General features: G+C 39.5%; 1 protein-coding gene across 1 annotated transcript in view; it reads right to left on the bottom strand.

Moving 5' to 3' along the window:
- The window catches only part of ACTN2 (actinin alpha 2), a 73,053-nt gene that overhangs the window by 42,967 nt on the left and 6,076 nt on the right, over positions 1-24,010 (bottom strand). Inside the window, exons 2-3 of the mRNA XM_054820583.1 lie at positions 4,147-4,261; positions 2,745-2,864 (exon numbers count right to left, since the gene is read on the bottom strand). Coding sequence (XP_054676558.1) covers positions 2,745-2,864; positions 4,147-4,261 — 235 coding nt within the window. The remainder of the gene's footprint in view (positions 1-2,744; positions 2,865-4,146; positions 4,262-24,010) is intronic.

The following is a 24,010-nucleotide window of genomic DNA, read 5'->3' as shown; positions in this document are numbered from 1 at the left end:
TGATACCACATTACTGCATCAGCACGGCACTGTGCCTTAGATAACAAATTTAGTAGAGGGGATGTGGTAAACTTAACAGGGCACTAAGCACGTCTGGACCAGAGCCAGCTTTGTGTTCAGCCTGTTTAGAGTAGGAGTGGAAGGCACATGAATCTATCTGCTCCTGCCCACATGGATGTAATCTAATGTGTGTTAGTAGCCATACTTGACATAGTGCAATGTCTTACAACGGCAGGTTCCTCTCTGCATATAAGTTATGACAGCAGCAGTGGATTTTTCTCCTGTGCTTCCTTCCAAGAATTTAAAACTTTTTCTTTAATGCTAATGAATTATTTTTTGCTTCTAATCTCCTCATTTTACAGCTCGAGAATTCCAGAAACAGGCAATAAAAGCCTACAGCACAGCAAAGAGCATCACCTTAATCTCCTGGCTTACTAACTATTGCCTGCTATTACATGCAGGAAGAAATATAGAGTGCATGGACAGACATCATCTTGCAGCAACTGGCTGAGAAGCTGGAAGGGGTTACTGCCTTTTGCTCCTGCCTCCCTCCCAGAGGGAATTACCTATTATCACAGAGCGTCTAAGCTCATGCCAGTTGCTGCCAAAGAGAACAGCAAGGTGAGTTTAAATGGTTTTAATGGCTGCTCTGAGCTATCCCAGATGCTCTGCCTTAGTATAGAAAGTACTCAAGCACTGCTCCCTAGTCTGAGCACCCTGACAGTAATGAGCAGCAATAAGCAGGGCAAAATGAGGCAGATGGGAGTGAAGACGGCTGGCTTGCTCCTGGAGCAGATATGAGCTGATGTATCTCAGTTTAAATGCCCCAGCCTTGCTTGAAGAACCTAGGTGTTAAAACATTAGCACATTGGGCAATCTGTGATCACAAACTGTAATCAGAGAGAACAACCACTCTGTCCCACAAGATACTCCTTTTGCTACACTCTTGTTTTCTATCAGGAAGCCCTGGAGTCCCAGCATGACATGACAGAAACGACCATTCATTTGCTCCACACTCCGTACCCTCAGTATTTCTGCACCAGCTATCAAACAGGCTTCTGTATTCTTAATTTTCATTTCCACACATAAATTGTCTCATCAGTACCCTCTGCTGTCCATTCAATGCCATGTCGCTCTCAGAAAAACCTTAACTGCAGAGATTTAGGGTAGTGGCACATTTTTCCATCCCACTTCACTTAATTGAGCAAAGGGCCCAGCTGCCCCTGACTGCCTGTACAACTGACAGAGGGAGCCAGGCACCTCTGAAATGCAGTATTGCTCTTCTGAGATGTGAAGTGCCTTTGGGAATTGCCCATCTCTCCCCGCTGATGATACATTCCCAAAAAAAGGTCTCTGTTATGTTCCTAGAGATAGATGCTATGGATTTGGACTCAGATGGCCCACCCAGTTCGGTCTCAAATGAAGGGGAGTTCAAAAAAATGCTCTGCCCAGAGGACACCCATTTCTTGGGATTTTGGAGTTCTAGATCTAGAAACTGAACGTATTTGGTGAACAATACTTGAGGAACCAAGCAGGCCAGCTCAAACCATTATGGAATCACTGAATGGTGATAGATCTCTCCATTACTTCTACAGATGCCCCTGTCTCACCTAATGAAGCTTCCTGCTCCAGCCACAATTACAGTGGGGTCCCTGAGATCAAGGTTTGGAAGGCAGAATAAGGACACATATAAGCCTTGAGAAATCAGAAGACAGGAAGAGAAGGCTCATAAATCAATCTAAAAAGGCCTAGCAATGTGAACAGAATATAGCTAATGCTTCTCACTGTGATACTGAGGTTACAGCCAGAGTTTTGCTCTGAGGACATGTTAGAGGCTGCCCCCAGAATGGGCAGCACAGCATTGAGGCTATGGAATCAAAAGTAGTTGGGTATCATGCTAGCCACATCACTCTTTTGTATGGTAATAGCTATGCAAAGCATTATGCAAATATCTCCATGGACCAGCTAGTTCTAGACAGACCTTTGTCCTTTTTAAACAACCATTTGAATCTCATAGGAGGCATAGGTTCACTTGCAGTGACAGCCTGCCTTCTGTTGCTCAGAGTTTACATCTACCAGCATTTAGCTAGCCAACTGCATGTTTTTAAATACCTGAAGGACAGAACAATAACAAAGTCATAACTTCAGTAAACAACATCCTGCCCCACTTTCTTCCTATGTTCAGCCTCTCTCCAGCTACCATAATTTCTTTTGATCACTCCTTTAACTCTACATCTGAATTTTAGTAACACAGCTGCCATGTACAGTCAGTCTCATAACAAAATGGGACTAGGTCCCAGCCACCTGGTGGTGATGTCAGCCTTTGTCTTGTCTGAATAATATCTCCTAAAGATAAAAAAAGGATCCCAGATTGATAAAGGACACCCTAGAATCCAACCTGATCTCTAAAGAAGTTCCTTATTTGTAGTAATGTATAGGAAAAATGTAATGCTCCAAAAGAGGAAATCATTATCTGAACACACACTGAAACACAGGCAATTTAATTTAACCTTGAAGATTAACTAATCTTAGAGCCCATTTATAATCCTATCCCTCTCCAGGTGTCCACAAATTTCCACCTCTCGTCCTTGCACAGATATAGGTCAGCAATCAATATTAAGGCATTTTTGAGGTACCCATATACAGAGAACAGCCAGCGCAATTTGGCCAAGGGTTTCTATGAGACTTTGCTATGTGAATGCCTAGGATCTAAGTAAAGCCCTTTGTCAACCTCTGTCACATACCTTCTGCACCAATTGACACAAGTTTCACTCCTTTGCTGGCAATATAATCCAGAGCTTTGTTGACATTAGCGATTTTATGGAAGCGCATCTTCCCTCTGTCTGGTTTCGGTAGTCTTTCCCCTGCAGAATAAAAATTTTAATGTGTTTATTGTTACATACCCCTGGCTATAGACACCCAAGCAATTAGAACTCAAGAGTGAATGTGCCCTGAACGCTGCCTAAAAGTTAGCAGTTATTTTAACAGGCATTTTTCTGAAAGAATGTCAAATGGCTTTGAACAAACCCCCGAAAATTCAAATGTTGAAACATGTGACTTAGACCTTTCTGATCTAAAAATGAGAGTAAAAATTTTATGTTTGCCCTAAACATCTGGAAGATATGTGACTGCTTCCTGCTTACTCGACTTCTGGTTCATTGCTACTGTCTGCATTAGAGTAGCTGAATATTAAGAAGGCAGGATGTTCTCAGAGCTCATCACCCTTTCCTGCCTGACTGTAAAGAGAGGCTGGACTCTATCCAGCCATAGCATCCTTCCAAATCTGACTGTGAACAATGGCTTTTAACAACTTCATCCACAGCAGCAGAGCAGCTAATTTCAGAGCACAGGCTGATATGTTTGAATGAACTTATCTTTTCAAATGTTCATGAAGAAGAATTTCTGAAAATATGACTCTACCATTTCATGAAGAGTGATTATGCAAAGATCTTCTTTCCTCGCTGAAATCTCCAGCAAAAATGTAAACTGCCTTTTCCATAAAGATGTCTTAAAAAACTTCTGGCCCTTTTTCATCTTTATCACGTGTCTGTAACTCGAGCTATTCCCTTCCCATTCAGGGGCATTCTGAGTGTACCTTGGGGACTGCCCCTCTGAATAATACATAAAATAGGTGACATAGTGAGTTTACATCACTTAGTCAAAAGGAGTGCTTGGATGTTCCACTATTCTGAAAAATCAGACCTTTTATTTGTGACTAAATATTGATCTAGTTTTACTGTAGGAACTCACTTTTGAAAGCATTGGTCCATCCAATTAACTCATTAATAGCAAAGCAAAACTTCTAAAAGTGGAATAAGATGAATTTGTAACCTAATTGTAAAGGCTTTTTAATTGTTAGGGGCTAAGACCAGGTCCTCAGTGTTTGTGGTTTGTCCAGCAACACTGTGATGTCAGTGATACCTTAATACACTGTGATGTCCTGGAACAGAAGCACAAACCAGAAGACTTTGGAAATAAGGCAAAAACAGAGCTTTTTTCCCCCCTCTTTTGTTTTACAGTGTGTTTCATCTCTAACTTTTCAGCCTTCTTAGAGTTTGTGTTCACTGTTTTGAACTGTTAACAATTTTTTTAAGAGTGTTTCCGTTAGCCTGCTGTAAATACAAAGCAAACTTTATTTTGACCAACCTGAGATAACTTCCAAGAGGAGCATCAGTTTGAGGCCATTTCTGAAGTCCTCCTCAATATTCTCAATCTGTGTGCCTGCTTTCCTGAGGTGGGAATTGCACCAGGCTGTAAACGTCTGTAATAGTAATTAAAAAAAAACCAAACAACTTATCAACAAGGCATTTTCCAAAATATCTGATAAGCCATCTGAGTAAACACTGCATCTGAGATTTTCACTAAGGCCTTAGAAATCTGGATGTCCAACTCCATTCATTTTATACACATCAATGAATTCAAAATTCTTATCGTAGATGTTCATGAAGATGGAAAGAATTGCTTGATTAGAAGCAATATTGTGCTAGATTCTGCTTGTAAATGCTACCCAAAAAAGATCTACACATAAAGGCAAAATTTGTCTAATAGTTATTACTACACTTAATATTTTATGAGCACATAATTTTATGTTGGGACTTATCCGTTACACATTCTTCCTGAAAAAAAAGATTGTTATAGTATAAAGGAAGCTGTGTGTAAAATGTAGGCAACAGCAAGCACAGACATAAAAACTTCTACTACCTGAATTCACGCCATGATAAACAGTACTTATACAGATTATCCATGCCAGGGACAAGTAACATGTATTTCTCACAGGCAGGAAGTTGTGAGAACGCTCTTCAGGATCAAGTAACTGAACAGAGACTTCATAAAGCAAGGATACCAGCAAAATTGCATCTGCTTCTACGTGTAACTACACTAAGAAGCAGAATGTCTTTTGAAAACATGGACAATTAGAATGGATTTTAAAAGTCTACAATAATTGAAGGGCAGAAGTTTCACATGCAGACCCTGCATATATGGTCTGCCTTGCCAAGGGTTTTATTTTTAAACTGTATTATATAATTTTCAGGAAAGTACCACAACTTCATGAAACACAAATGCAGATACTTAAGTCTGCAGGGCAAAAACAGTCATAAAAGCAACCATACACATTTCTCTCTCCATAGAAAATAACCAAGTCTGCTCTTACTTGCAGAGATGAAAAGCAGAACAAACTCCATTGATCTACAGAGGTCATATACACATTACCTTTTGTATGAATGAAATCAAAAGCTACTATAAAATTTACTATGTGTTTCACCAGGTATTTTAACTCTAGGTATATAATAAGGCCAAACATTTTGGTAAGTTAGACTTCAGCTACTTAAAATCGTCAGATATTTGAAATTCCTCTTCTTTTGCTATTTCAAATTACCACAGTTTTAAAAACATTTAATGTAAATAGTTTAAAAAAATCAAATATATCCTAATTCCCCATTGTCAATATGAAATTTCCTTTGGCCTTTTTTTTTCTTGCCTGTTTTTTTAGATTATTTAATTTCTGATCTCTCAGAAACAGAATGAGAAAGGCCAGTAGATGAAGGCAAAAACTTTCCCTCCAACTGAATCTTGTAAAGTCTGGATAGATTTTTGTACTTTAAGAAGCTATGGATTGAATTTTCAAAAATAGTCTATTCTTAAAGATGCAACTTTCTGTTAAAGAATAATGTTTTGATTGTTGTTGGGTTTGACTCAATTTTTGCGAAAAATTTATGTGCAGCTTGCTGGGCTCTTTTCTCAGAGCTCCCACAGTGACAAGGAGCAGCTTGCAAAACTAATTTTACTAACTTCTCCTTTCCAATTGAAAGGGGGAAAAAAAAGAAGAGCTATGGATATGGGGATGCTGTGCAGTGAAATCCCTCATTCTAGATGCCCAGAGAAAGGAGCAGAGAGAAGACAGTGTTGGAAGTGGTTCTGGGCAGGGGTCCTGCAGAGGACGAGTTGGAGGTAGAGGCATAAGAAAGTTGTTCTGTGTGCAGATGGACATAAGTATGGCTGCAGCTGAAGCATCTCTGCAAATTCATCTATTTTAATAAAGGGATGTTAGCTTGAAAAGCAGTCATTCAAGGAGGCACAACTTTCCCGATTTTAAGGTAACCAGCTTTACTGAGCTCATGGGAGACATGGAGTGTGTCAAGCATCACAGCAGAGAGATTAGGCACCTTTACACTCAGGGCTCAACATGATGGAGTCTTAGGATGGTATTTGGTTTGGATCATTATAGGGCTAGGATCTAGTTTATAAGACTAATTTGTCTGCCTCAAGCAGTATCTTGTTCTAGTGATATGTATCTAAAAAGGCTTAGCACCACATTAAGTCATTTGCAAATACTAAAAATTATAGCAAGCATCCTTGGAAGGAACAAAATTATGGTAATATAGAAAAAACAGCTGAAAGCACTCAAGGGTAAACACACATGAACCTTGCATGGCAATTTGGCAATAAATATTAGAAAGCTGAATCAGTAAACGAATGAGCTTTTCAGGAATTAAGCTTAAATGATGGACATGTGCTTATCTGCAGATGCAACTGCAGTTTGTAGAACTGTTCCAAGCACACCGTTCTAAACTCAAAGAGGAATTTGGAGAAAAACCTCAGCCATTTCCACCTCTTCTTTTAGACATTTATCATGAATGTTCTGACCTTGTACCACTCAAGTAAATGAGTTTTTCCCATTTTTCATTTAATTAAGAGTTTAATGGCAACAACCCCACCAGTCGAGCAGTTTTAAAACACAAATCTGATTCCTACTGTGAAGAAAGCTACTTCTCACTTAGTTGCTTAAGAAGAAATGGAACCTGGCACTTCTTAGCTCATATATGCATATATATATATACATAAAAAAGCAAATTAGAATCTTGTCCTTTTCTAATCTCACTGTGGTCCTCTACTTCACCTCTACAACAGCTGGATGCCGCACTGATAGACACAAAACATAGACAGGTTTTATCCAAAGATCCCAAAGTTTTCAAGTAATTTAAATAGTTTCTCTTGGAAATAGACATTTTTACGGCACTGAATTTGCTGAGAGACAAACTGAGGCACAGAAGATCACTGAATCTTGGCAGAAAAACTGAAAACATATACTGGATGTTCCAACTCTCAGCGCTGTTCTCTAATCACCATATAACATTTCTTTCCTCCTGATCTGCACACCTTCACATTGTTTTCTCTCAATCTTGTTCATTTTATGAAGACACTAAGCAGACAATGTTGCTATGATATAAACAAGGAAAAGATGCAACTACTGCTCAGTCAGGCTGTTTTCAGTAAATAAATTGATGACAGTCACTTGTTTTATGGGCTGCCTTTTTATATCTGTAGGTTATAAGATTGTTTCCAGCAGTATTAGGGTTTGTCATTGACATCGTAGCATTCTGAAGGATAAACTTGCAATTACCTACAAAGCCTCCATTCATGAGATGAATTAAGTTATGCAAAAGCACTCTACTGTGCATGGATTGTTTATTTAGACTGTCTGTATCTAGATAGTTTAGATTATCCTCTGCATCTAGAATAAAAGATTTAGTTCTTCTATCTAAACTAGTTTCTCATAGCTTTCTGTTTTACCAGTGCATCAGGTCATGAAATGGTGCTATCCCCTTATGACAGTTGGCTTGTGCCTCATGGAAAGTGTCGCTGCTGTACATTACAGCAGACTCTCGGCACGTGACTTCATAGCTTGGTGCCTTCCAAACTGGTTTATTTTCCTAGGACTAAACATGGTTACAGGAATGCTACTTAAGGAAGTATTTACTATGTTTCAGTGATGCAATTCATAAGTGACTGCATTAAAGCTACTGCAAAACTTCACTTGCAAATTTTAAGTTTCCACAATCCACATTTTATTTAACCCCCGTCCTTCTATTCTTATTTTGATACCACTTGTTCTCACTGCTTTGACTTTAACAGTTCTATTCATAGTTATTAAGAAACAATTCAAAGCACGTTTAAGTCCTGGAGATCAAGATACAGCCAGCATATAGTACCCTGCAAATTTGTAATCCACTGGGATTTAAAAGCTATTAAATGACTTAGACAAAGCTAATTCCTTTTTCTGCTGAGCTGTACAGCACATTTCAGAGTATCAGATTGCCCAGAGAAACAAGGCAGGACTGAAGGCACCAAGCTGAATACCAGGAGGGATACAAATAAGTGCCTAGAAAGCTAGACATTTCTTTTTAGAATTTATTTACCATAGGTGGCTCTACAAATTTAAAAAAAAAAAAAATCTGCTTTCCAAAGTTATTAGTACAAAACAAACTTTGCTGACATTCTTAGATGAGAGACCACAGAAGAGCGGATGCAGGGCAAGAAGTCAAACAATTTGCAGTCCCACAGGTAAATGGTCTCTTAATGCACTATTAATTGTCGACTGCTGTCATAGGTCTATTTTGGAAAAGCTAACTCTAGAAAAGGGAGTGCAGTTTATGTTCTATGCCCACTTAGCATCACTGTAAAGACTGCCAATAGCATATTCTCCATAATTTGGATTCATAGATCTGTGATAGCAAAGTCTGTACCTGAGAAAAAAAAACAAACACCTTACCTGGTAATTTACACAGGCCACTTAATTTTACAAGCCCTTGAAAAGTAGAATTGCAATAAAGGGGCAGAAAAAGAAGATATCCCTAATTAACTATTGATCAACTGCAGCTAATGCCAAAAAATAATAGGGTATGCCGGCTCTGTAGTGCAAATATTTTTACACATGCACAATGAATGGAAAAAGTGATATCTCTGAGAGCTGAATTGTCCTATATTCCTGAGAAAGTCCACACGTGCTTTTTATGTGGGTGAAATGATAACTTACTTTTGATAGTGCTTCAAAGCCAGAAAACAGGAAAGATGCCATAATAACAAGTTTTATATGTAAGTGTGATAATAGGGATAAAGAGAATTTAGAAAGCACCAGTTACCACCCTCTCCAATACTGTTACTCTCCACGGGTCACAAGACAACTTCTTGCACCTGCTGAAGATACAGGGTAAATTTCTAGTTTGGCACTGACAGTGAGTGCAAAATGTACATTGCCAAAACGGCAGCATAACTTGCATGGGGACATGTACAGGGGAGAGGTTGACAGGCCGGAGAGATGTGCCCGTGCGAACTGCACGAAGTTCAACAAGGCCAAGTGCAAGGTCCTGCATGTGGATCAGGGCAATCCCAAGCACAACTACAGGCTGGGTGAGGAATGGATTGAAAGCAGCCCCAAGGAGAAGGACTTGGGGGTATTGGTTGATGAGAAGCTCAACATGAGCTGGCAGTGTGCGCTTGCAGCCCTGAAAGCCAACTGTGTCCTGGGCTGCATCAAAAGAGGTGTGACCAGCAGGTCGAGGGAGGTGATCCTGCCCCTCTACTCCGCTCTTGTGAGACCCCACCTGGAGTCCTGCGTCCAGCTCTGGGGGCCCCAGTACAGGAGAGACATGGAGCTGTTGGAGCAAGTCCAGAGGAGGGCCACGAAGATGATCGGAGGGCTGGAGCACCTCTCCTGTGAGGACAGGCTGAGAGAGTTGGGATTGTTCAGCCTGGAGAAAAGGCAGCTCCGGGGAGACCTTATAGCAGCTTACCAGTACCTGAAGGGGCCTAGAGGAAAGATGGTGAGGGACTGTTTATCAGGGAGTGTAGTGACAGGACAAGGGGTAATGGGTTTAAGCTGAAGGAGGGTCGATTTAGATGAGATGTTAGAAAGAAATTCTTTACTGTTAGAGTGGTGAGGCACTGGAACAGGTTGCCCAGAGAGGTTGTGGATGCCCCCTCCCTGGCAGTGTTCAAGGCCAGGTTGGATGGGGCTTTGGGTGATGTGGTCTAGTGGAGGGTGTCCCTGCCCACAGCAGGGGGGTTGGAACTAGAGGATCTTTAAGGTCCCTTCCAACCCAAACCATTCTATGATTCTATGATACACTCCACAAATTCAGGAAGATTTATTCACTTGCACTCAGAACTGAAATTGAGAAGTGTATCCAGCCCAATAAAGAATTGGAGATCCATGTTCTATTTAGTTAATGCTGCATTTCACTCTCTCCAACTCACATCAATTTCTGTCTGCTATAATATTTACAAGCTTAAAAACTAATATTGATTTTAAAAGGCATGTGTCTCCTTATCTATCCCCCCACCAGAAAGGCTACTGGCCCACGAGTCATTTGGTTTCTGTGTTTCTAGCCTTCTTTCTATAACATTTACAGAAGAAAATATAGACAAAATCCAATTTTAACCTATGAAAATTATGAAAAATATTGCATTAATAGGAAACTTAATACTTTCTGTGTCTGTTAAGTAAAGCAGAAGTACAAATCAATTTAAGTGGATCTTAAATTCTAATACCCAGAGCAGAACACACCTGAAGAAAATTAACTTCAAATATAAACATTCAACATATTTGTTTATATACATGTTATCCTTAATTATCTCAGTCCGATAGGGTTGTTTTTAAAACTCTGCTTTATAGCCCTTCTTCTAAAGTATTTTTCCTCTCTGCTTGTGCTAGCTGAGGGTCTTCATTACTTGTAGGCTAAATGGGATGCAGTGATTCACTCTGTAGTTATATGGAACATTACTGGGCTCTGAGCGCATGGCAAGGGTGTTACAGAAGGAGCTCTGCCAGAACATTCCCAGTAGGCCAGACTGAGGTTTCCCCTTAAAGAATTTCCCATCTGTCTGTTATCCATGTTTTAAAATATAAGTTGTGAACCTGCAACATGATCTCCTAGCTCCTGTGTCCACAGACTGCGGACTGACTGCAGGATCAGGGCTTTTCTCTGGGGTTGGGATACAGTCTGTGTTGGCCCTTGTTCTCTCAACTGTTTAATTCTGCTCCCAAAAGAAGGGGCATGAAGGTGCAAAACAGCAGAAAATTGCACAGCCATTATAAACTATCTTGATGTGAACCAATGACTACACATGGGATCTTTTAGATGTTCCTAGAACATCTAGATCAGTTGTACTTTTAGTATATTAGGTGTATGAGTATATTCTCATGAACTGCAAATAAATAAAATCTTACATCTTACTTGTTGGTTTGAATTAACTGCCCCCTTGCTCTTATTTCTGCTTGCATTGGAAGCCTAAATGCATTGGTACCTGTTAGTAAAATAACTAGAGTAACTATAACAGGAGAGGTGGTTCACCACTACAACTCGATCACGCTATAACACTTGGTAGGCAAAGTGGGATTTTAACACTAAACACACCAGAGCACAGCAACGACTCGAAGCACAGTGAAAGCATAGTGAAGGATGCCATGAAGGCTAAGGTAGGGGAAACGTTTAGTGTGTTCCAAAAGGCCATTAAAGGGAAAGCATCAAATCATAGGCAGTACGTCAAAGCCAAATTCCTGGGAACAACAGAAAGGATAGCATAGAACTGTCTCACTGAGGAGGTTAGCAGAAGCTCCATTACAATGTCCCCAAATCCAAAGTTGGGGAAAGCCCTCCCTGCTCCAGCACCTCCATCCATACGGCTGAACAGATGGTGTCAGAGATGATATGCTAGCATACTCTGCACTGTCAGCAGACCCACTGTAGTAACTGAGGGAACTTCACCCCAGTTCGTTAATTTTATCATTCACAGCAGACATCAAAGGGATGCATTCATCACACAGGACATTGCACATGTCTCACTAGCATTCTGCATTTTGCTTGCATGGAGAAGCCTGGGGAGACCTCAGTCCTTACAAAGCAGGTGGCCTAATCCTATGTGAGTCTAGAGTTTCCTGTAACACATGCAGCCCCTTCCCAGCACTGAATGATTGCACGTCTGTTTTACAGTGCTCACTATTAACAAAAAAAAAAAAAAAAAAATGGAGCATGTAAATATCCCTTCAAGAATAATTTGGCAAGGCCGAACCCTGAGAAATGTCAAGAAGATTAGTGAAACTCTTTACAAAGCGAGTGACATTAGTTCTTTCTTTCAGAGGAGACAACAAAGAAAGGTTATGTTGTCCCACTGGTCTAAAAATGGAAGAAAACTCAGGAGGCAGCAAAGATATATGGGAAATTCAGTATGGATCACTGCATGTGCTGTCCTCACATCAGCCTTTTTTTCTTAAGGGAAGAACAAGAAGGAAAGGAAGGAAGGTAAGAGGTTTCACAAGTTCTTTGGAACAGCTAAAACAGTTAAAATATTGCAAACTTTATTAGGAACAGGCAGATAATAGCTTTATTGGATTGTCTGAGACAGCTGGAAAAGACAGAGAAGTTTTTCAGGCACATGAGCCCAACTTCACATGTGAGAGAGAAGCATCAGTCTCAAGCATGAAAATTTAGGTAAGTCTTCAGACAACTCAGGACTTTGATGGACCATCTGTATAATCACAGAATGGTTTGGGTTGGAAGGGACCTTAAAGATCCTCTAGTTCCAACCCCCCTGCTGTGGGCAGGGACACCCTCCACTAGACCACGTTGCCCAAAGCCCCATCCAACCTGGCCTTGAACACTTCCAGGGATGGAGCATCCACAACCTCTCTGGGCAACCTGTTCCAGTGCCTCACCACCCTCACAGTAAAGAATTTCTTTCTAACATCTAAATGCTACAACAGCTCTATTCCCTGACAGAAGCTCCTTCCTTTTTCATTACTGTTGATGACACTTACCCATGTATGAAAGTTTTACAGCAGCAGGCATCTGTATGATCCAAATGTGTGACTTCTCAAAATACATGCAGTGCCATCAGGTTGTCCGCTTGCGTATTTTTATCAGTTTAAAATAATTCTGCCTATTTTGAATGTATTGCCAATCAGCAATATTGATATTTTAGAAGTAGGAGCACATGCAATGTTTAAAATCCCATTTGAAACTAGAAAAGTGTTCAGGATCTGTAGGACAATTCTTGTCTAAATCTACGTTTCATTTTTCGAATTTCGAGAATCACTCACATAAGAGAACCCTGCTCAGAAAACAAATGCAGAAATAAAAGAGGCAAGAATCCAATGAAAATACTTACTGAAAGCATGCGTATGGTTTTACCTTGTATTATAAAAACTGCAAGAAATCTTTACCTATTCTTATCTTTACAATATAACTGCAACCTACTCAATTTATTAAAGTGAAGGAATTAGACAAAGGAACTGTCAGGAAAAAAAAAATACCTGCTATCTACTTCTGGTGTGTTCTTTTAATTCTGAATTTCTTTTAACACATTCCTATCACTAAGCAGACCAGAGCAACCACATGTGGTAAATTTAATAATAAAGGGAGAAACACAGTCTTATAGGTGATAAAAGGTTTGGCATATTTTAGTTACACAGAAGTGGGAAACTTCTCTAGACAATTAGCATCAACTTCTGCAGAATCCAATCTTATATTTAAAAAATTAAATTTCTAAGGACAAGCAAGTAAAAACTTATGTTTCTAACCCTGCATTTAGGTACATGCATGTCCTCCCTTCATGATTTTGCCTATCTAAACTCTAGACATTCATTCTAGTTCCTCTAGTTAAGTTAGAGTATTTTAAAGGTTCCCCTACCAGGACTCTACAGAAGCAGATTTCTTTATGTCATGTACCTAAGCTGGTTGCAACATCAGAGTGCTATTCATCTAAGAGGAAAACTAAACACAAAAACATGAGAAAAAAAGAGTGGTTAGCAAGTCAGAGAGTTTATTCCTACTAATGGTGAGTAATGGCTCACTACGAAGTAGAAGGCCTTATTAAGTATACTTCTGTAGGAATCTGCCCTGAACCATTTCCTACGCTACACTTTACTTATTTAGATGACAGAAGAGTATATGCTTATAACATTTGAAAATGACAGCAAAATGATGCATCTGTGAGCACGTTTCATGACAGCTACAATTCAAACTAATCTTGACAAATCAGTGGAAGGACTTGAAGAAAGCTGGATGCAGATTAGCAAGAAGTCTGAAGTACTGCCCTCCTCCAGTAATAACAACTGCAAAAACGCAGGATGGAGAACTACTGGCAGGGCTGTAGCACTGAAGGGGATCTGGGAATAACATTTCCCTCTCCTACTTTCATATGAGCCCCTAATTTCCCTTAGCAAAAATAACTACAGTATTGGAGGAGATTTGTCAGGTATATTGGAGAAAAAGAAAGCAGAAGGGGAAGACAGAGAATAACAAAGAAACAAAGCTTAAGAAATGTCACAGGATAGAGGGAAAGAAGATTCAAAGTCAATAGGCAGAACAGCATTCCCAGAAAGTTAAACATAAACCAAATGAAAATGAAAGTGGATTCAATGATCTGTTCTATGGGTACATACGTTTCCCAAGGTCTATATTATAATCCTAGAGAAGAAATCCTGACACTTGTGTTTTCTTCCTAACTTTGCAACAGTCTTTAAGTCATTTAAGATAGGAATTTTAAAAAGGTTTTTATTGTCCTAAATGCTGATTATTTTATGATCCACGATTCCTCATATGGGACTATAAGCACTTTAACAACAATGGCAGCAGATGTTAGCCATAGCTGACTACTTTTAAGTGTCCCACTTCTGCATTCAAAGATAATGAGAAAAATAAACCCTCCATGTCCCACAGCACTATCATGGGGGGAAATCCATTGTTGCTTTTGAGGTCCTCAAACACTACCCTGAAAAAAAAGCCCAATAAAGAAATAGTAGCAAGAAAGATTAGCAAGCTAACAAAATTATAAATATCTTGTAAATAAAGAACTGTAAAATTAATCAAAAACAGAACCTACTGTGAACAGATGGAAAGCAACACATAACAATTAACAACATCTTCAGCATCTGCTCTCAGTCATCCAAAGTTAATTCTACATTTTAAAAAATCTAAGCTAGCTGTTTAGCATAAACCAGTTAGCTACTACTGTAAACCTAGTTGCATGCTAGTTATCCTTCCCTCCTTAAACTCTCAGTGAATTACAAAATGTGCCAGCCACTTAGGTATGGAGAAAGAAGTCACTCAGGGAGCTGTTGAGAATAGCAATGACTGCGAATAACCCCACAGATGCAATCCGAGAAAACACTTTCACATACAGAAATTGTTTTAGCTTTCACCTCTAGGATGAAAAGTCACTGTCCCAGCCTCTCACCAATAAGGTCAGTTTTGGGCACCTCCAATGAAGCTGCCATTTCTGGTGGTTTAAATGATGGGGACACCTGTCCCCCCCAAGAGCTAAACTGGGAGTACAACTCACCTCATAGACATTACCAAACAGCCTGCATGTGTTAGCAACCTTGTCACTTATTCACCTGGCCTGGGTTCAAAACACTGACCTAAAAGTGAAAGCTTCCCCCCAGCCACGTATTCCCAACCAATAAATTAAAAATCCATCTTCAGCACAAGGTTATCTTTCATCATGAGTTGGGGTGGAGAAGCCATTACAGTATTCCACTCAGAAGACTTTGCAATACTGAGACTTTTAATTAATATTGTCACCACCTTGCTAAGTGGTGACAAAGGTCAGGATTTTGCAAGTCAGCTTGCTCTTGGATGTGAATGACTTTTTGCAGTATAGTTTGTTCATTCACATTATATTCACAAATTCTTGAAAAAAGACGGTCACAAACAGCATCCAGGCAATACTCTTTCAGAACTCCTTGTCCAAATGGCAACGTCTGGTTGTCTTACAGCAGTCCTGTATAATTCATTCTAGCTAGATGGAGTAATGGGGAGCAATCCCTTGCTGACTGCAATGATCTTACCTCGCCATCTTCTCTCCCACTTCAACAACAATATGCATGACATCATTTACAGTTATACACTACCTTTCTGATGACTCTACTCTCTTTGCCTTTTATGTAAAGCAACATGTATGTTAAAACCTTGTCATAACAGAATGAATACCTCTGAATTCTTTGGATTACATACCATTTTTCGATCCATTAAAATGCTCAAGATGCAAGATTAGCACTGTATTATACTACAGAATGGTAAGCGGTATAATCTGTGAAGTAAACATGAAGTTCTCAAATTACTAACAAATTTCTGAATTATAATAGCCCCCATATTAAATTGCTTTCTCTAATGAGAGTGAAAAGACAATGAGTAAAGACCCAACATTTGAGTCCTTACTCTTCCACAGCTTTTTGTACTTTTTTCCAGTAGTCAAATCTTTTTACAATCTTCCCAAAATCTTTAACCCACAGTAGAGGTGAAATGTAAATATGCCCTACAGACTAAGAGTTCTAAATGCAGAATGAGGAGGGATCCATTCATCTCTAAAATTGAGTGATTGTGCAGTATTTTACAGTCTCATATACATTTTGGAAATTTAAAATGCTGTAGCAAGTGAGAGAACTTTTACTTCACAAGCCTCAGAAAACAAACATTGGTGAAAAAAGTATCTGTGAATCAAGCATATTTAGAACACAGTTGTTAAATGGGAGTAAAGCTTTAAAAACAAAACAAAAACAAAAAAGGGACTAATAGAACAAAACAAATGCAAAGTTCTGAATAATCTATTTTTGGTCAATGGCTTTTGTTTTCTTTTATTTTCAGATGTTGATTTTGTATTTCCCTTGAAGGAAAAGTTTATGAACATGATGATCTCTTTCAATAGGCTATATTGTTTCTAGCATTTAATAATTTAACAATTAACAGATCATAGGAGATTTTTTTTTTTTTACATGTAACACTGCTAAATTTTGCCATTGAAAATGTCTCCTTTTGAAATCTGCAGAAATAGACAAGTGTCGCCCACAGGGACCTGTGCCTTTTTGATAGAGACACAGTACTCCCACACAGCATGACTGGGAGCGTACAGCATCCAGACTGAACCCCTGAGGACTGCCAACGATATGCATGGCACAACAGTATTTTCCTCTGATAGGGTAACTTAACTTTAGAGCATGCTAACCAAATATTCTCTGTTCCAATACACCGCACTTTGCAGAGCTTGAATTTACACTACAAAAACAAGTAATTCTGACATTGCAACCTGAAGTAGTATGGCTATAGCAACTAATATCTTACACAGCATTCCTCGCCACTTTACACCACAAAACTTTACAGCCCATACTACAAATAAATCAGCTCACGCCCAGTTGTCAAAGCATTAAAATAGATTTGCCACTACGCTGGGCAAAGTTGAGTGCAGCAAAGAAATGCTGTACACATTTTTATAAAAGCTTTAATGGACTCTATCACCCATGCAATAAGATGCACTGCATCTTTGCCTTTATGTAGAAATACATACTCATATCTCATAAAGTGATTCCTCTCCCCAATCAATCAGGTAGGACACTAGGGACCTAAGCGGAGAGCTTGCAGAGCATAATGAAGTGTGTAGGTTCTGTTAGAAACTCCAATGTACTGATGCATGCTTCCAAATGTCTATCATGCACCTTCTCTCTCTTGCTCTCTACAAGTTTTTAGCTACAGATCTTGGGTGACCAAAATCAAGACAACTGATACTTTTGAAGGCATACTCAATTAACAAAACAGTGAGATATTTGCATTCTGGTGCTTTCTGGATCACTTTTGAGCAAAGTGATATTTGGGACGTCTCACTGTAAGCACTAGTTAGACAAAGAGCTATATGTAAGGTGCACTTTTTGGATCTAACTATTGAAAAACTAAGAAACACAAGGATAGAAAAAGGTATTTAGTATGCCAAGGGACCAAAATATCCAATGAAAAGTTGAACTGTTATAGGGTCAAAAGAAATTCACTCATTTCTACATGGCTCAGGAGGAGTTAATTCTGGAGCACCACCTTCCATGCTAGGCATTTCTACTTCACAAGAGTATCAACAAACTAGAAGGCATCTTCAGAAAAGGATGCACAGTAAAAATGCCAACAGGTTTGGGAGGAACTGTTACAGCAATGATAAAAGGTTTGAGATTAGCCATTTTTCTGTTTTTTCTCTCCCTGTATATTCTTTTCCAACTGACAACTTCTTTGCTACTACAGAACAAAAGCATAATCTCTGCTGTATTTGCCTCTCCCTGTGGAGACTTAAAAACAAACTACAGGAAATCCAAAAAGGGTCTCGAATACTGTGGTGGATCTGCAAAGGACAAATCTACAGGTGTGTTTTAAAGGTGAAGTCTGTGCCCTTTATACTGCCTGAAGTTTTCTCTCAAGTATATTAAGCAACAAACATGCATTACCACTACCCTATCAACGCCAAATGAACCTTCTTATAATGAGATCATATCTCCTCTTCTCCTTTCCAGTCTCAGGTCCTTCTTCCACCAGCTGTGCCCTACAGTGCTCCTCCTGGTTTCCCAAGAGCTCCTGAACTATCACAGATAGCACTAGCTAACATTTTTGTTTCAGCGGATACATATTTAAATGACCAAATAGTATTTAGGATGAGATGAAAGTAACATTCGCACGTTATAGTATGGAAGGAACTAAAGGTATGCCCTCTGGAAATAGAAGGATTAATTAAAGTAGGCTAATCCAGGATTTAGTTGACTGGATTTCCAAATGTCTTTCCCTTGCTTTCTCTGTTGATTTTCTTCACCATGCTATCTTTATCCACTAATTATATACTACATTGCCAGGTGAGTAAGGAAATCCATTGTAAATTGGTCAATACAGTCAGAGTGGAATAAAAGTATATTCCCATCCAATTTATCACCATTCTTTAAAAGACTTCCATAATTAGAAAAGCATGTTTTCCGACTGACAAAGCTAAAACAGATTTTGAAAGCTTTTTCAATTCCACAACACACACATTTTTAAGCTCCTGACACTAATAAATGATGGCAAAAGTATGTCAATGGTCAGACCCCAAGATATTTACACAGTAAATGTCATCTTTGCCCTCTGTTATGTAGTATGTTTGAAGATTACCAAATCTACTTGTAATCTAAAATAAGGTTTCAGTTGAGGTTCTTATAGAGAAAGGAAAACTTCATGCATTAATTCCCAATTATGCAACAAAAAGCTCCTCTGTGACATATGCCAAGTTACTCAATCCAGTACTTCTCAGTACACAAAGCATATAATCTGTTCATGTTAATTTCTTTACTATTCTAACAGATGATTAAATAAAAAATGTCAATTGTTTTTTCAGACTTATTTTAAGAATCTGTTTTTAAAAGAATTTGGTAACTTCTGCTGTTAAATATACAAGTTAAACATATTTGGCTGATTTTTTTTAAGCTCTAATGTTTTTTAGAAGGCATTTGCTATAAAGTAACATTTTCTAAAACATTTAAAATATCCTGTAAGCCAGCAGACTTTCAGAAAAATTTCAGAATTCCTAAAGAATTTTTAGTGAGACTCAATTTCCTAAATTATTGAGCTTTTCTTAAAAAACAGAATAAAAAGCAAAACATTATGCAGGATCTTTGGATGGCTTGATTATCTATGAATATCAAATTTAACTAAGTAATCAGTTCTCAAGCACTTAGCTAAGAATAGACGGGTAAATAACAAACAGTCATGGCTGTAACTGCTGAAAGCATAAATATTTGTGTTTTGGACAGTACAGTGTTTATGATAAGCACACTTCTTTGTCAATTAAACACACAGTTCTTTGTTTATGGCATATCTATTCTTAACAGGAGCCATGTTGGGACCTGTGCTCGGTCATGGAAATGAAGGCCACAGCAAAAGTAAAGCAAGCAAACTTCAGCCTCATGTATGGTGTTTTGTTTGTCTTTTAATATTAATTCCAGATAGATGATAAAGAAACTCCTCTAGGTGAAATAATACCCCAGAGCTACACAATCATTTATGTATTTTTTTTTAATTTGTATTTAGTGTGTCTGGGTACCAATTTTCTTTATATTAGAGTGCGCAATGTCTTAAGTCTTGCAGCAGTGAAAAGCTACACTGGTGCCAAGATTAAACATAAAACCAAGTTTAAAAAAAAAAAAATCACTTAATGCTAGATGGTCAAGCCTTTCTGTGAGTGCCAAAATAGCATGCTGGTTTTCAGAGGTGCAAAATAGACAGAAGTTCCTGCTGACGTCAGTGGAAATGCCTGGGTGTTCAACACCTATAAAAAATATGAGTGTTTCCTTGGACGCTTAAGGAATAATCACAGATGCTAATTTTAGTCTAGGGTAGTCACTTTCTTCAGACTCCTGCTATGGTAGTGGGGGTGAGCAAAGCTTTCCTAGGGGGCAGTTCAGAATAGAAGCTGTGTGCTCTAAATTAGGTTCTGCTAGTTATCAAAGTAATGGAAGGCTGGACTGATTTTGCTTACAGGTTTTTGAAGAAAAATAAGAACAAGCATCAGATTTTAAGTTGACGAGATTCTGACAGTTAAGAGCAGTTCGGAGGAAGCATCTGAAGTAAATGGAGAAACCTTACTCATACCAAGTACAGTAAACACTTAGCACTTTCATCTGTAAAGCCACCACATAGGTGCTACAACCACTATTTTGGAGATGAAGATGTGGACAAAATGATGTGTCCTTATAATGCAAAAGCAGGGAAAACTGGTACCAGACATAGGAGCAGCAGTGTCTATTCTTGCGCTTCAAACATAAATTCAGGACTAATTTTCTCACCTGTGTGCACACGTGCAAATTTAAGGTCCAAATATAGAAACTAACTAAACATTACTTGGACAACTGTCAGCTTCTGCTTCCCTCTGGACAGGCAAATGTACTTCTACAAGCTGCCATTTCAAATGGGACACGTTCCTAAAAGAACATTGCATTTCAAAGTCTTCTACCTCTATCTCTGCAAATACTCTGTTCCTGCAGAGTACTAACACCTGCCCTGTATCCTTTCACACCCATAGTTTGAGGATTACTAGGACCATGCTATCATGATCTGTATGGAAGAGTTACTTGTACTGCCAGAAGGAAGAGCTACTACAGAATATGTACAGAAACAGTCACAGAGGGTGATCATAACATTGTGTTTGCAGGTTAAATGATGTGGAAGGAGACAACTTCTACCTTTAAATACATGCCCAATTTTATCAGGTAGAAAAAGAGCATTGTATAGCACCTGTATAGTTATGATCAGCTTCATGCATCAAGTCTCTCAACATGAGGCGTACTTAAAACCAACAAATCCAGTTTTATTACAAGAACAAATGTCACACACCCTTATCATAGCATTTCATGAAATGATGTTCTTCAAACATTGAAGACTTGAAAATCACCCCAAACTACTAGGAATGAAATTTAATTTAGGAGGAAATGGAGTGCTTGATGTGAATACATTCTCCTTCTGGTATCAGCTGACAGTAAAGAATGCATAGCCATGTAAGACATATTCACTCAGAGTCAGCAACTTCTGACTGCTTGCAGCAGAGGAATACCACATCAGTTACACATTGTTTATCCCAACAGTTAGGGCTGAGAAGAAATTATGCTTGGCAGTAAAGTCATCCAAAGCAACTCAACTTTGCCAGCTGTGCAAGCACTTTTATATTTGTTAGCTTGCAAGGATATAAAATAATATGCAGGAAGGATGTCCTTTGACTTGGGACAAAGCTAAGCAGCACAAATTCCCATGTAATTCTATTTCACTGACATGCTTCTTCCTGCATCATGTCCACCTGCATTCCAGATACAAATCCAATCCATTCTTCTGTAAGTGGGCTCTGTGGTACAATGCCTAAAATACTACCAATATCACCATTCACAACTAAAGAAAATCCTAATGCTCAGTCTCACTGAAATTAATTCAGTAGAACTGTACAGTGCAATACAGAAATTACTACCTAAACTAAACATCATTAAATGGATCAGAATTTATGCAACTGTGATTAAACTTATGTTAGGCGTTTGGTATCCAATTTTTCCATCATAACTATGAAACCCCTTTTGTCTTATTTGTAAGAGGATGGAAGGGTTTTGGTGGAAGATTTTGAACTGTGTTACCTCATTAGCAAAAAGCAGTCAAAATTCAGCTTGCAGAGCTGTCTTAGTCTGATTTGGAAATTGGTGATGCAATCATGATATTTGCATACTGGGATTCATTAGTTTATAGAACATACCTGAGTCCTGATTTTTCTTGCACAAGACTACAAATTGTATGAGCATGGATTCCCTATTTACTGCAGTCTCAGGGCCGAAGACCCTCAATGCTCTTCCAAGCAAACACTACCCATGCCTCTCTTCACCTCTCCAGTGACCCAAACACAGACCCACAGCAAGATGCAGACCTCCCACCCCCAAGAGATTATAGCAAAGTCCACTGCTTAACACACAGCTTTCCCCTAGCTCTTAAGCACCTTAGTTGCAGCTTATGGAAACCCACTTAGATCCATACTTTCTTCCAGTCCTTATTGTCTTACTAATTGGATCAGTGTATCTGCAGACATTTTACTATACAAATTTCAAGGGAGGCTGTGGTGTGTATCTGTGAGTGCAGGAAGGAGGTAGCCTTTGCTTCCCATTAAAAAATGGTTCTTACAATTTCTTTTCATAACCATACAGTTCTGTTGCTGGCAGATGTTTGTGAATGGCAATTAACAGCTGAATTGGGAGTGTAGGAATTATCAATTTGACAACACTAACAAAAGCATACAGAGCCTGGAATGGGTCAACATTGAGTTTAAATAGAAAACATAATATTGAGTAATATATTGATTTCTCACACTTAGTATTGATAAATAAGACCTTCCCATTCGAAAAAACTACCTGCATAAACATTTCTAGTTAAGTGAATTTCATAATAGCTTTCTTTGAATTTTTCTTCATATACCAGCACCACAGTATTCAGGGCCCTCTTTAGTTGCACACCTTACTGACAGCTTCCAAGACAGAATATGAAGCACACTGACAAAATATGATCATTCCACTATCCTTTCAGCATGCTCCTCTCAAGCACCATTCCATGCAAGTAACATCAGCAAGAGGAATTTAACATGTTACTATTTTAACAAGCACTAATCTCTAAGAGGCCAATCGTACAGAACAAGCCATAAACACATCCCATATTTCTACAGAGTCCCTCTACTCTCATGACAACTCTTCACAGGACTAGAGAAACAGCAACTCCATGTCCTTTTGTTGCATCAGTGTCTAATATTTAGGACAGTTATAGTATATGCTGAAAAATCAAGACATGCTGTGGCAGAAAAAAAAAAGAAGTCCGTCCACTGACAACCAAGTTCTGAGTCAGACCCTATATGGGGCCATCTACCACTGAGAAGGTCACTTAAAGAGCACTCAGGATTTAAAAGGAAACGACAGATGTTTTGTGTGTGTGTGTCCTTAATACTAGAGGTTTTGGCATCCACTGTTTGAAAAGAAAATTCTTGATGTACCTGGAGGAGACGCATTTGGCTTTGGAGTTCTGAAACTTCATGTTACCATAAGGCGCACTCTGCATCTCTAGTGGCATATATCATTTGGCAAGACATTGATCTTCTATAGAAGACAGTCACAGTACTGGCTGAATACTTGTGTTGGGTTTGTGGGGCAAGGTTTTGGTAGCGGGGGGGCTACAGGGGTGGCTTCTGTGAGAAGCTGCTAGAAGCTCCCCCTGTGTCTGATAGAGCCAATGCCAGCCGGCTCTAAGACGGACCCGCTGCTGGCCAAGGCCAAGCCAATCAGTGCCTCTGTGATAACATATTTAAGAAGAAGAAAAAACAGTTAGAGAGAGAGAGAGCTTTTGCAGCCGGAGAGAGGAGTGAGAAGATGTAAGAAACTCTGCAGACACCAAGGTCAGTGCAGATGGAGGGGGAGGAGGAGCTCCAGGCGCCGGAGCAGAGATCCCCCTGCAGCCCGTGGTGAAGGCCATGGTGAAGCAGGCTGTCCCCCTGCAGCCCATGGAGGAAGGATGAGGGGGTGTAGAGATTCCACCTGCAGCCTGTGGAGGACCCCACACTGGAGCAGGTGGAGGCACCTGAAGGAGGCTGTGGCCCGTGGGAAGCCCACACTGGAGCAAGTTCCTGGCCAGACCGGTGGACCCGTGAAGAGGGGAGCCCACGCCAGGGCAGGTTTGCTGGCAGGACTTGTGACCCTGTGGGGGACCCCACACTGGAGCAGTTTGCTCCTGAAGGTCTGCACCCCGTGAGAGGGACTCCATGCTGGAGCAGGGGAACGATGAGATGAGTCCTCCCCCTGAGGATGAAGAAACAACGTGTGATGAACTGACAGTAACCCCCATTCCCCGTCCCCTCTGCCGCTGAGGGGGGGAAGGTTGAAGCAGGGAGT

This window comes from Grus americana, chromosome 3 (assembly GCF_028858705.1).
Source record: "Grus americana isolate bGruAme1 chromosome 3, bGruAme1.mat, whole genome shotgun sequence".
Taxonomy (NCBI): domain Eukaryota; kingdom Metazoa; phylum Chordata; class Aves; order Gruiformes; family Gruidae; genus Grus; species Grus americana.
Note: the sequence above shows the minus strand (reverse complement) of the source record. Positions and strands in the feature narration are given on the sequence as shown.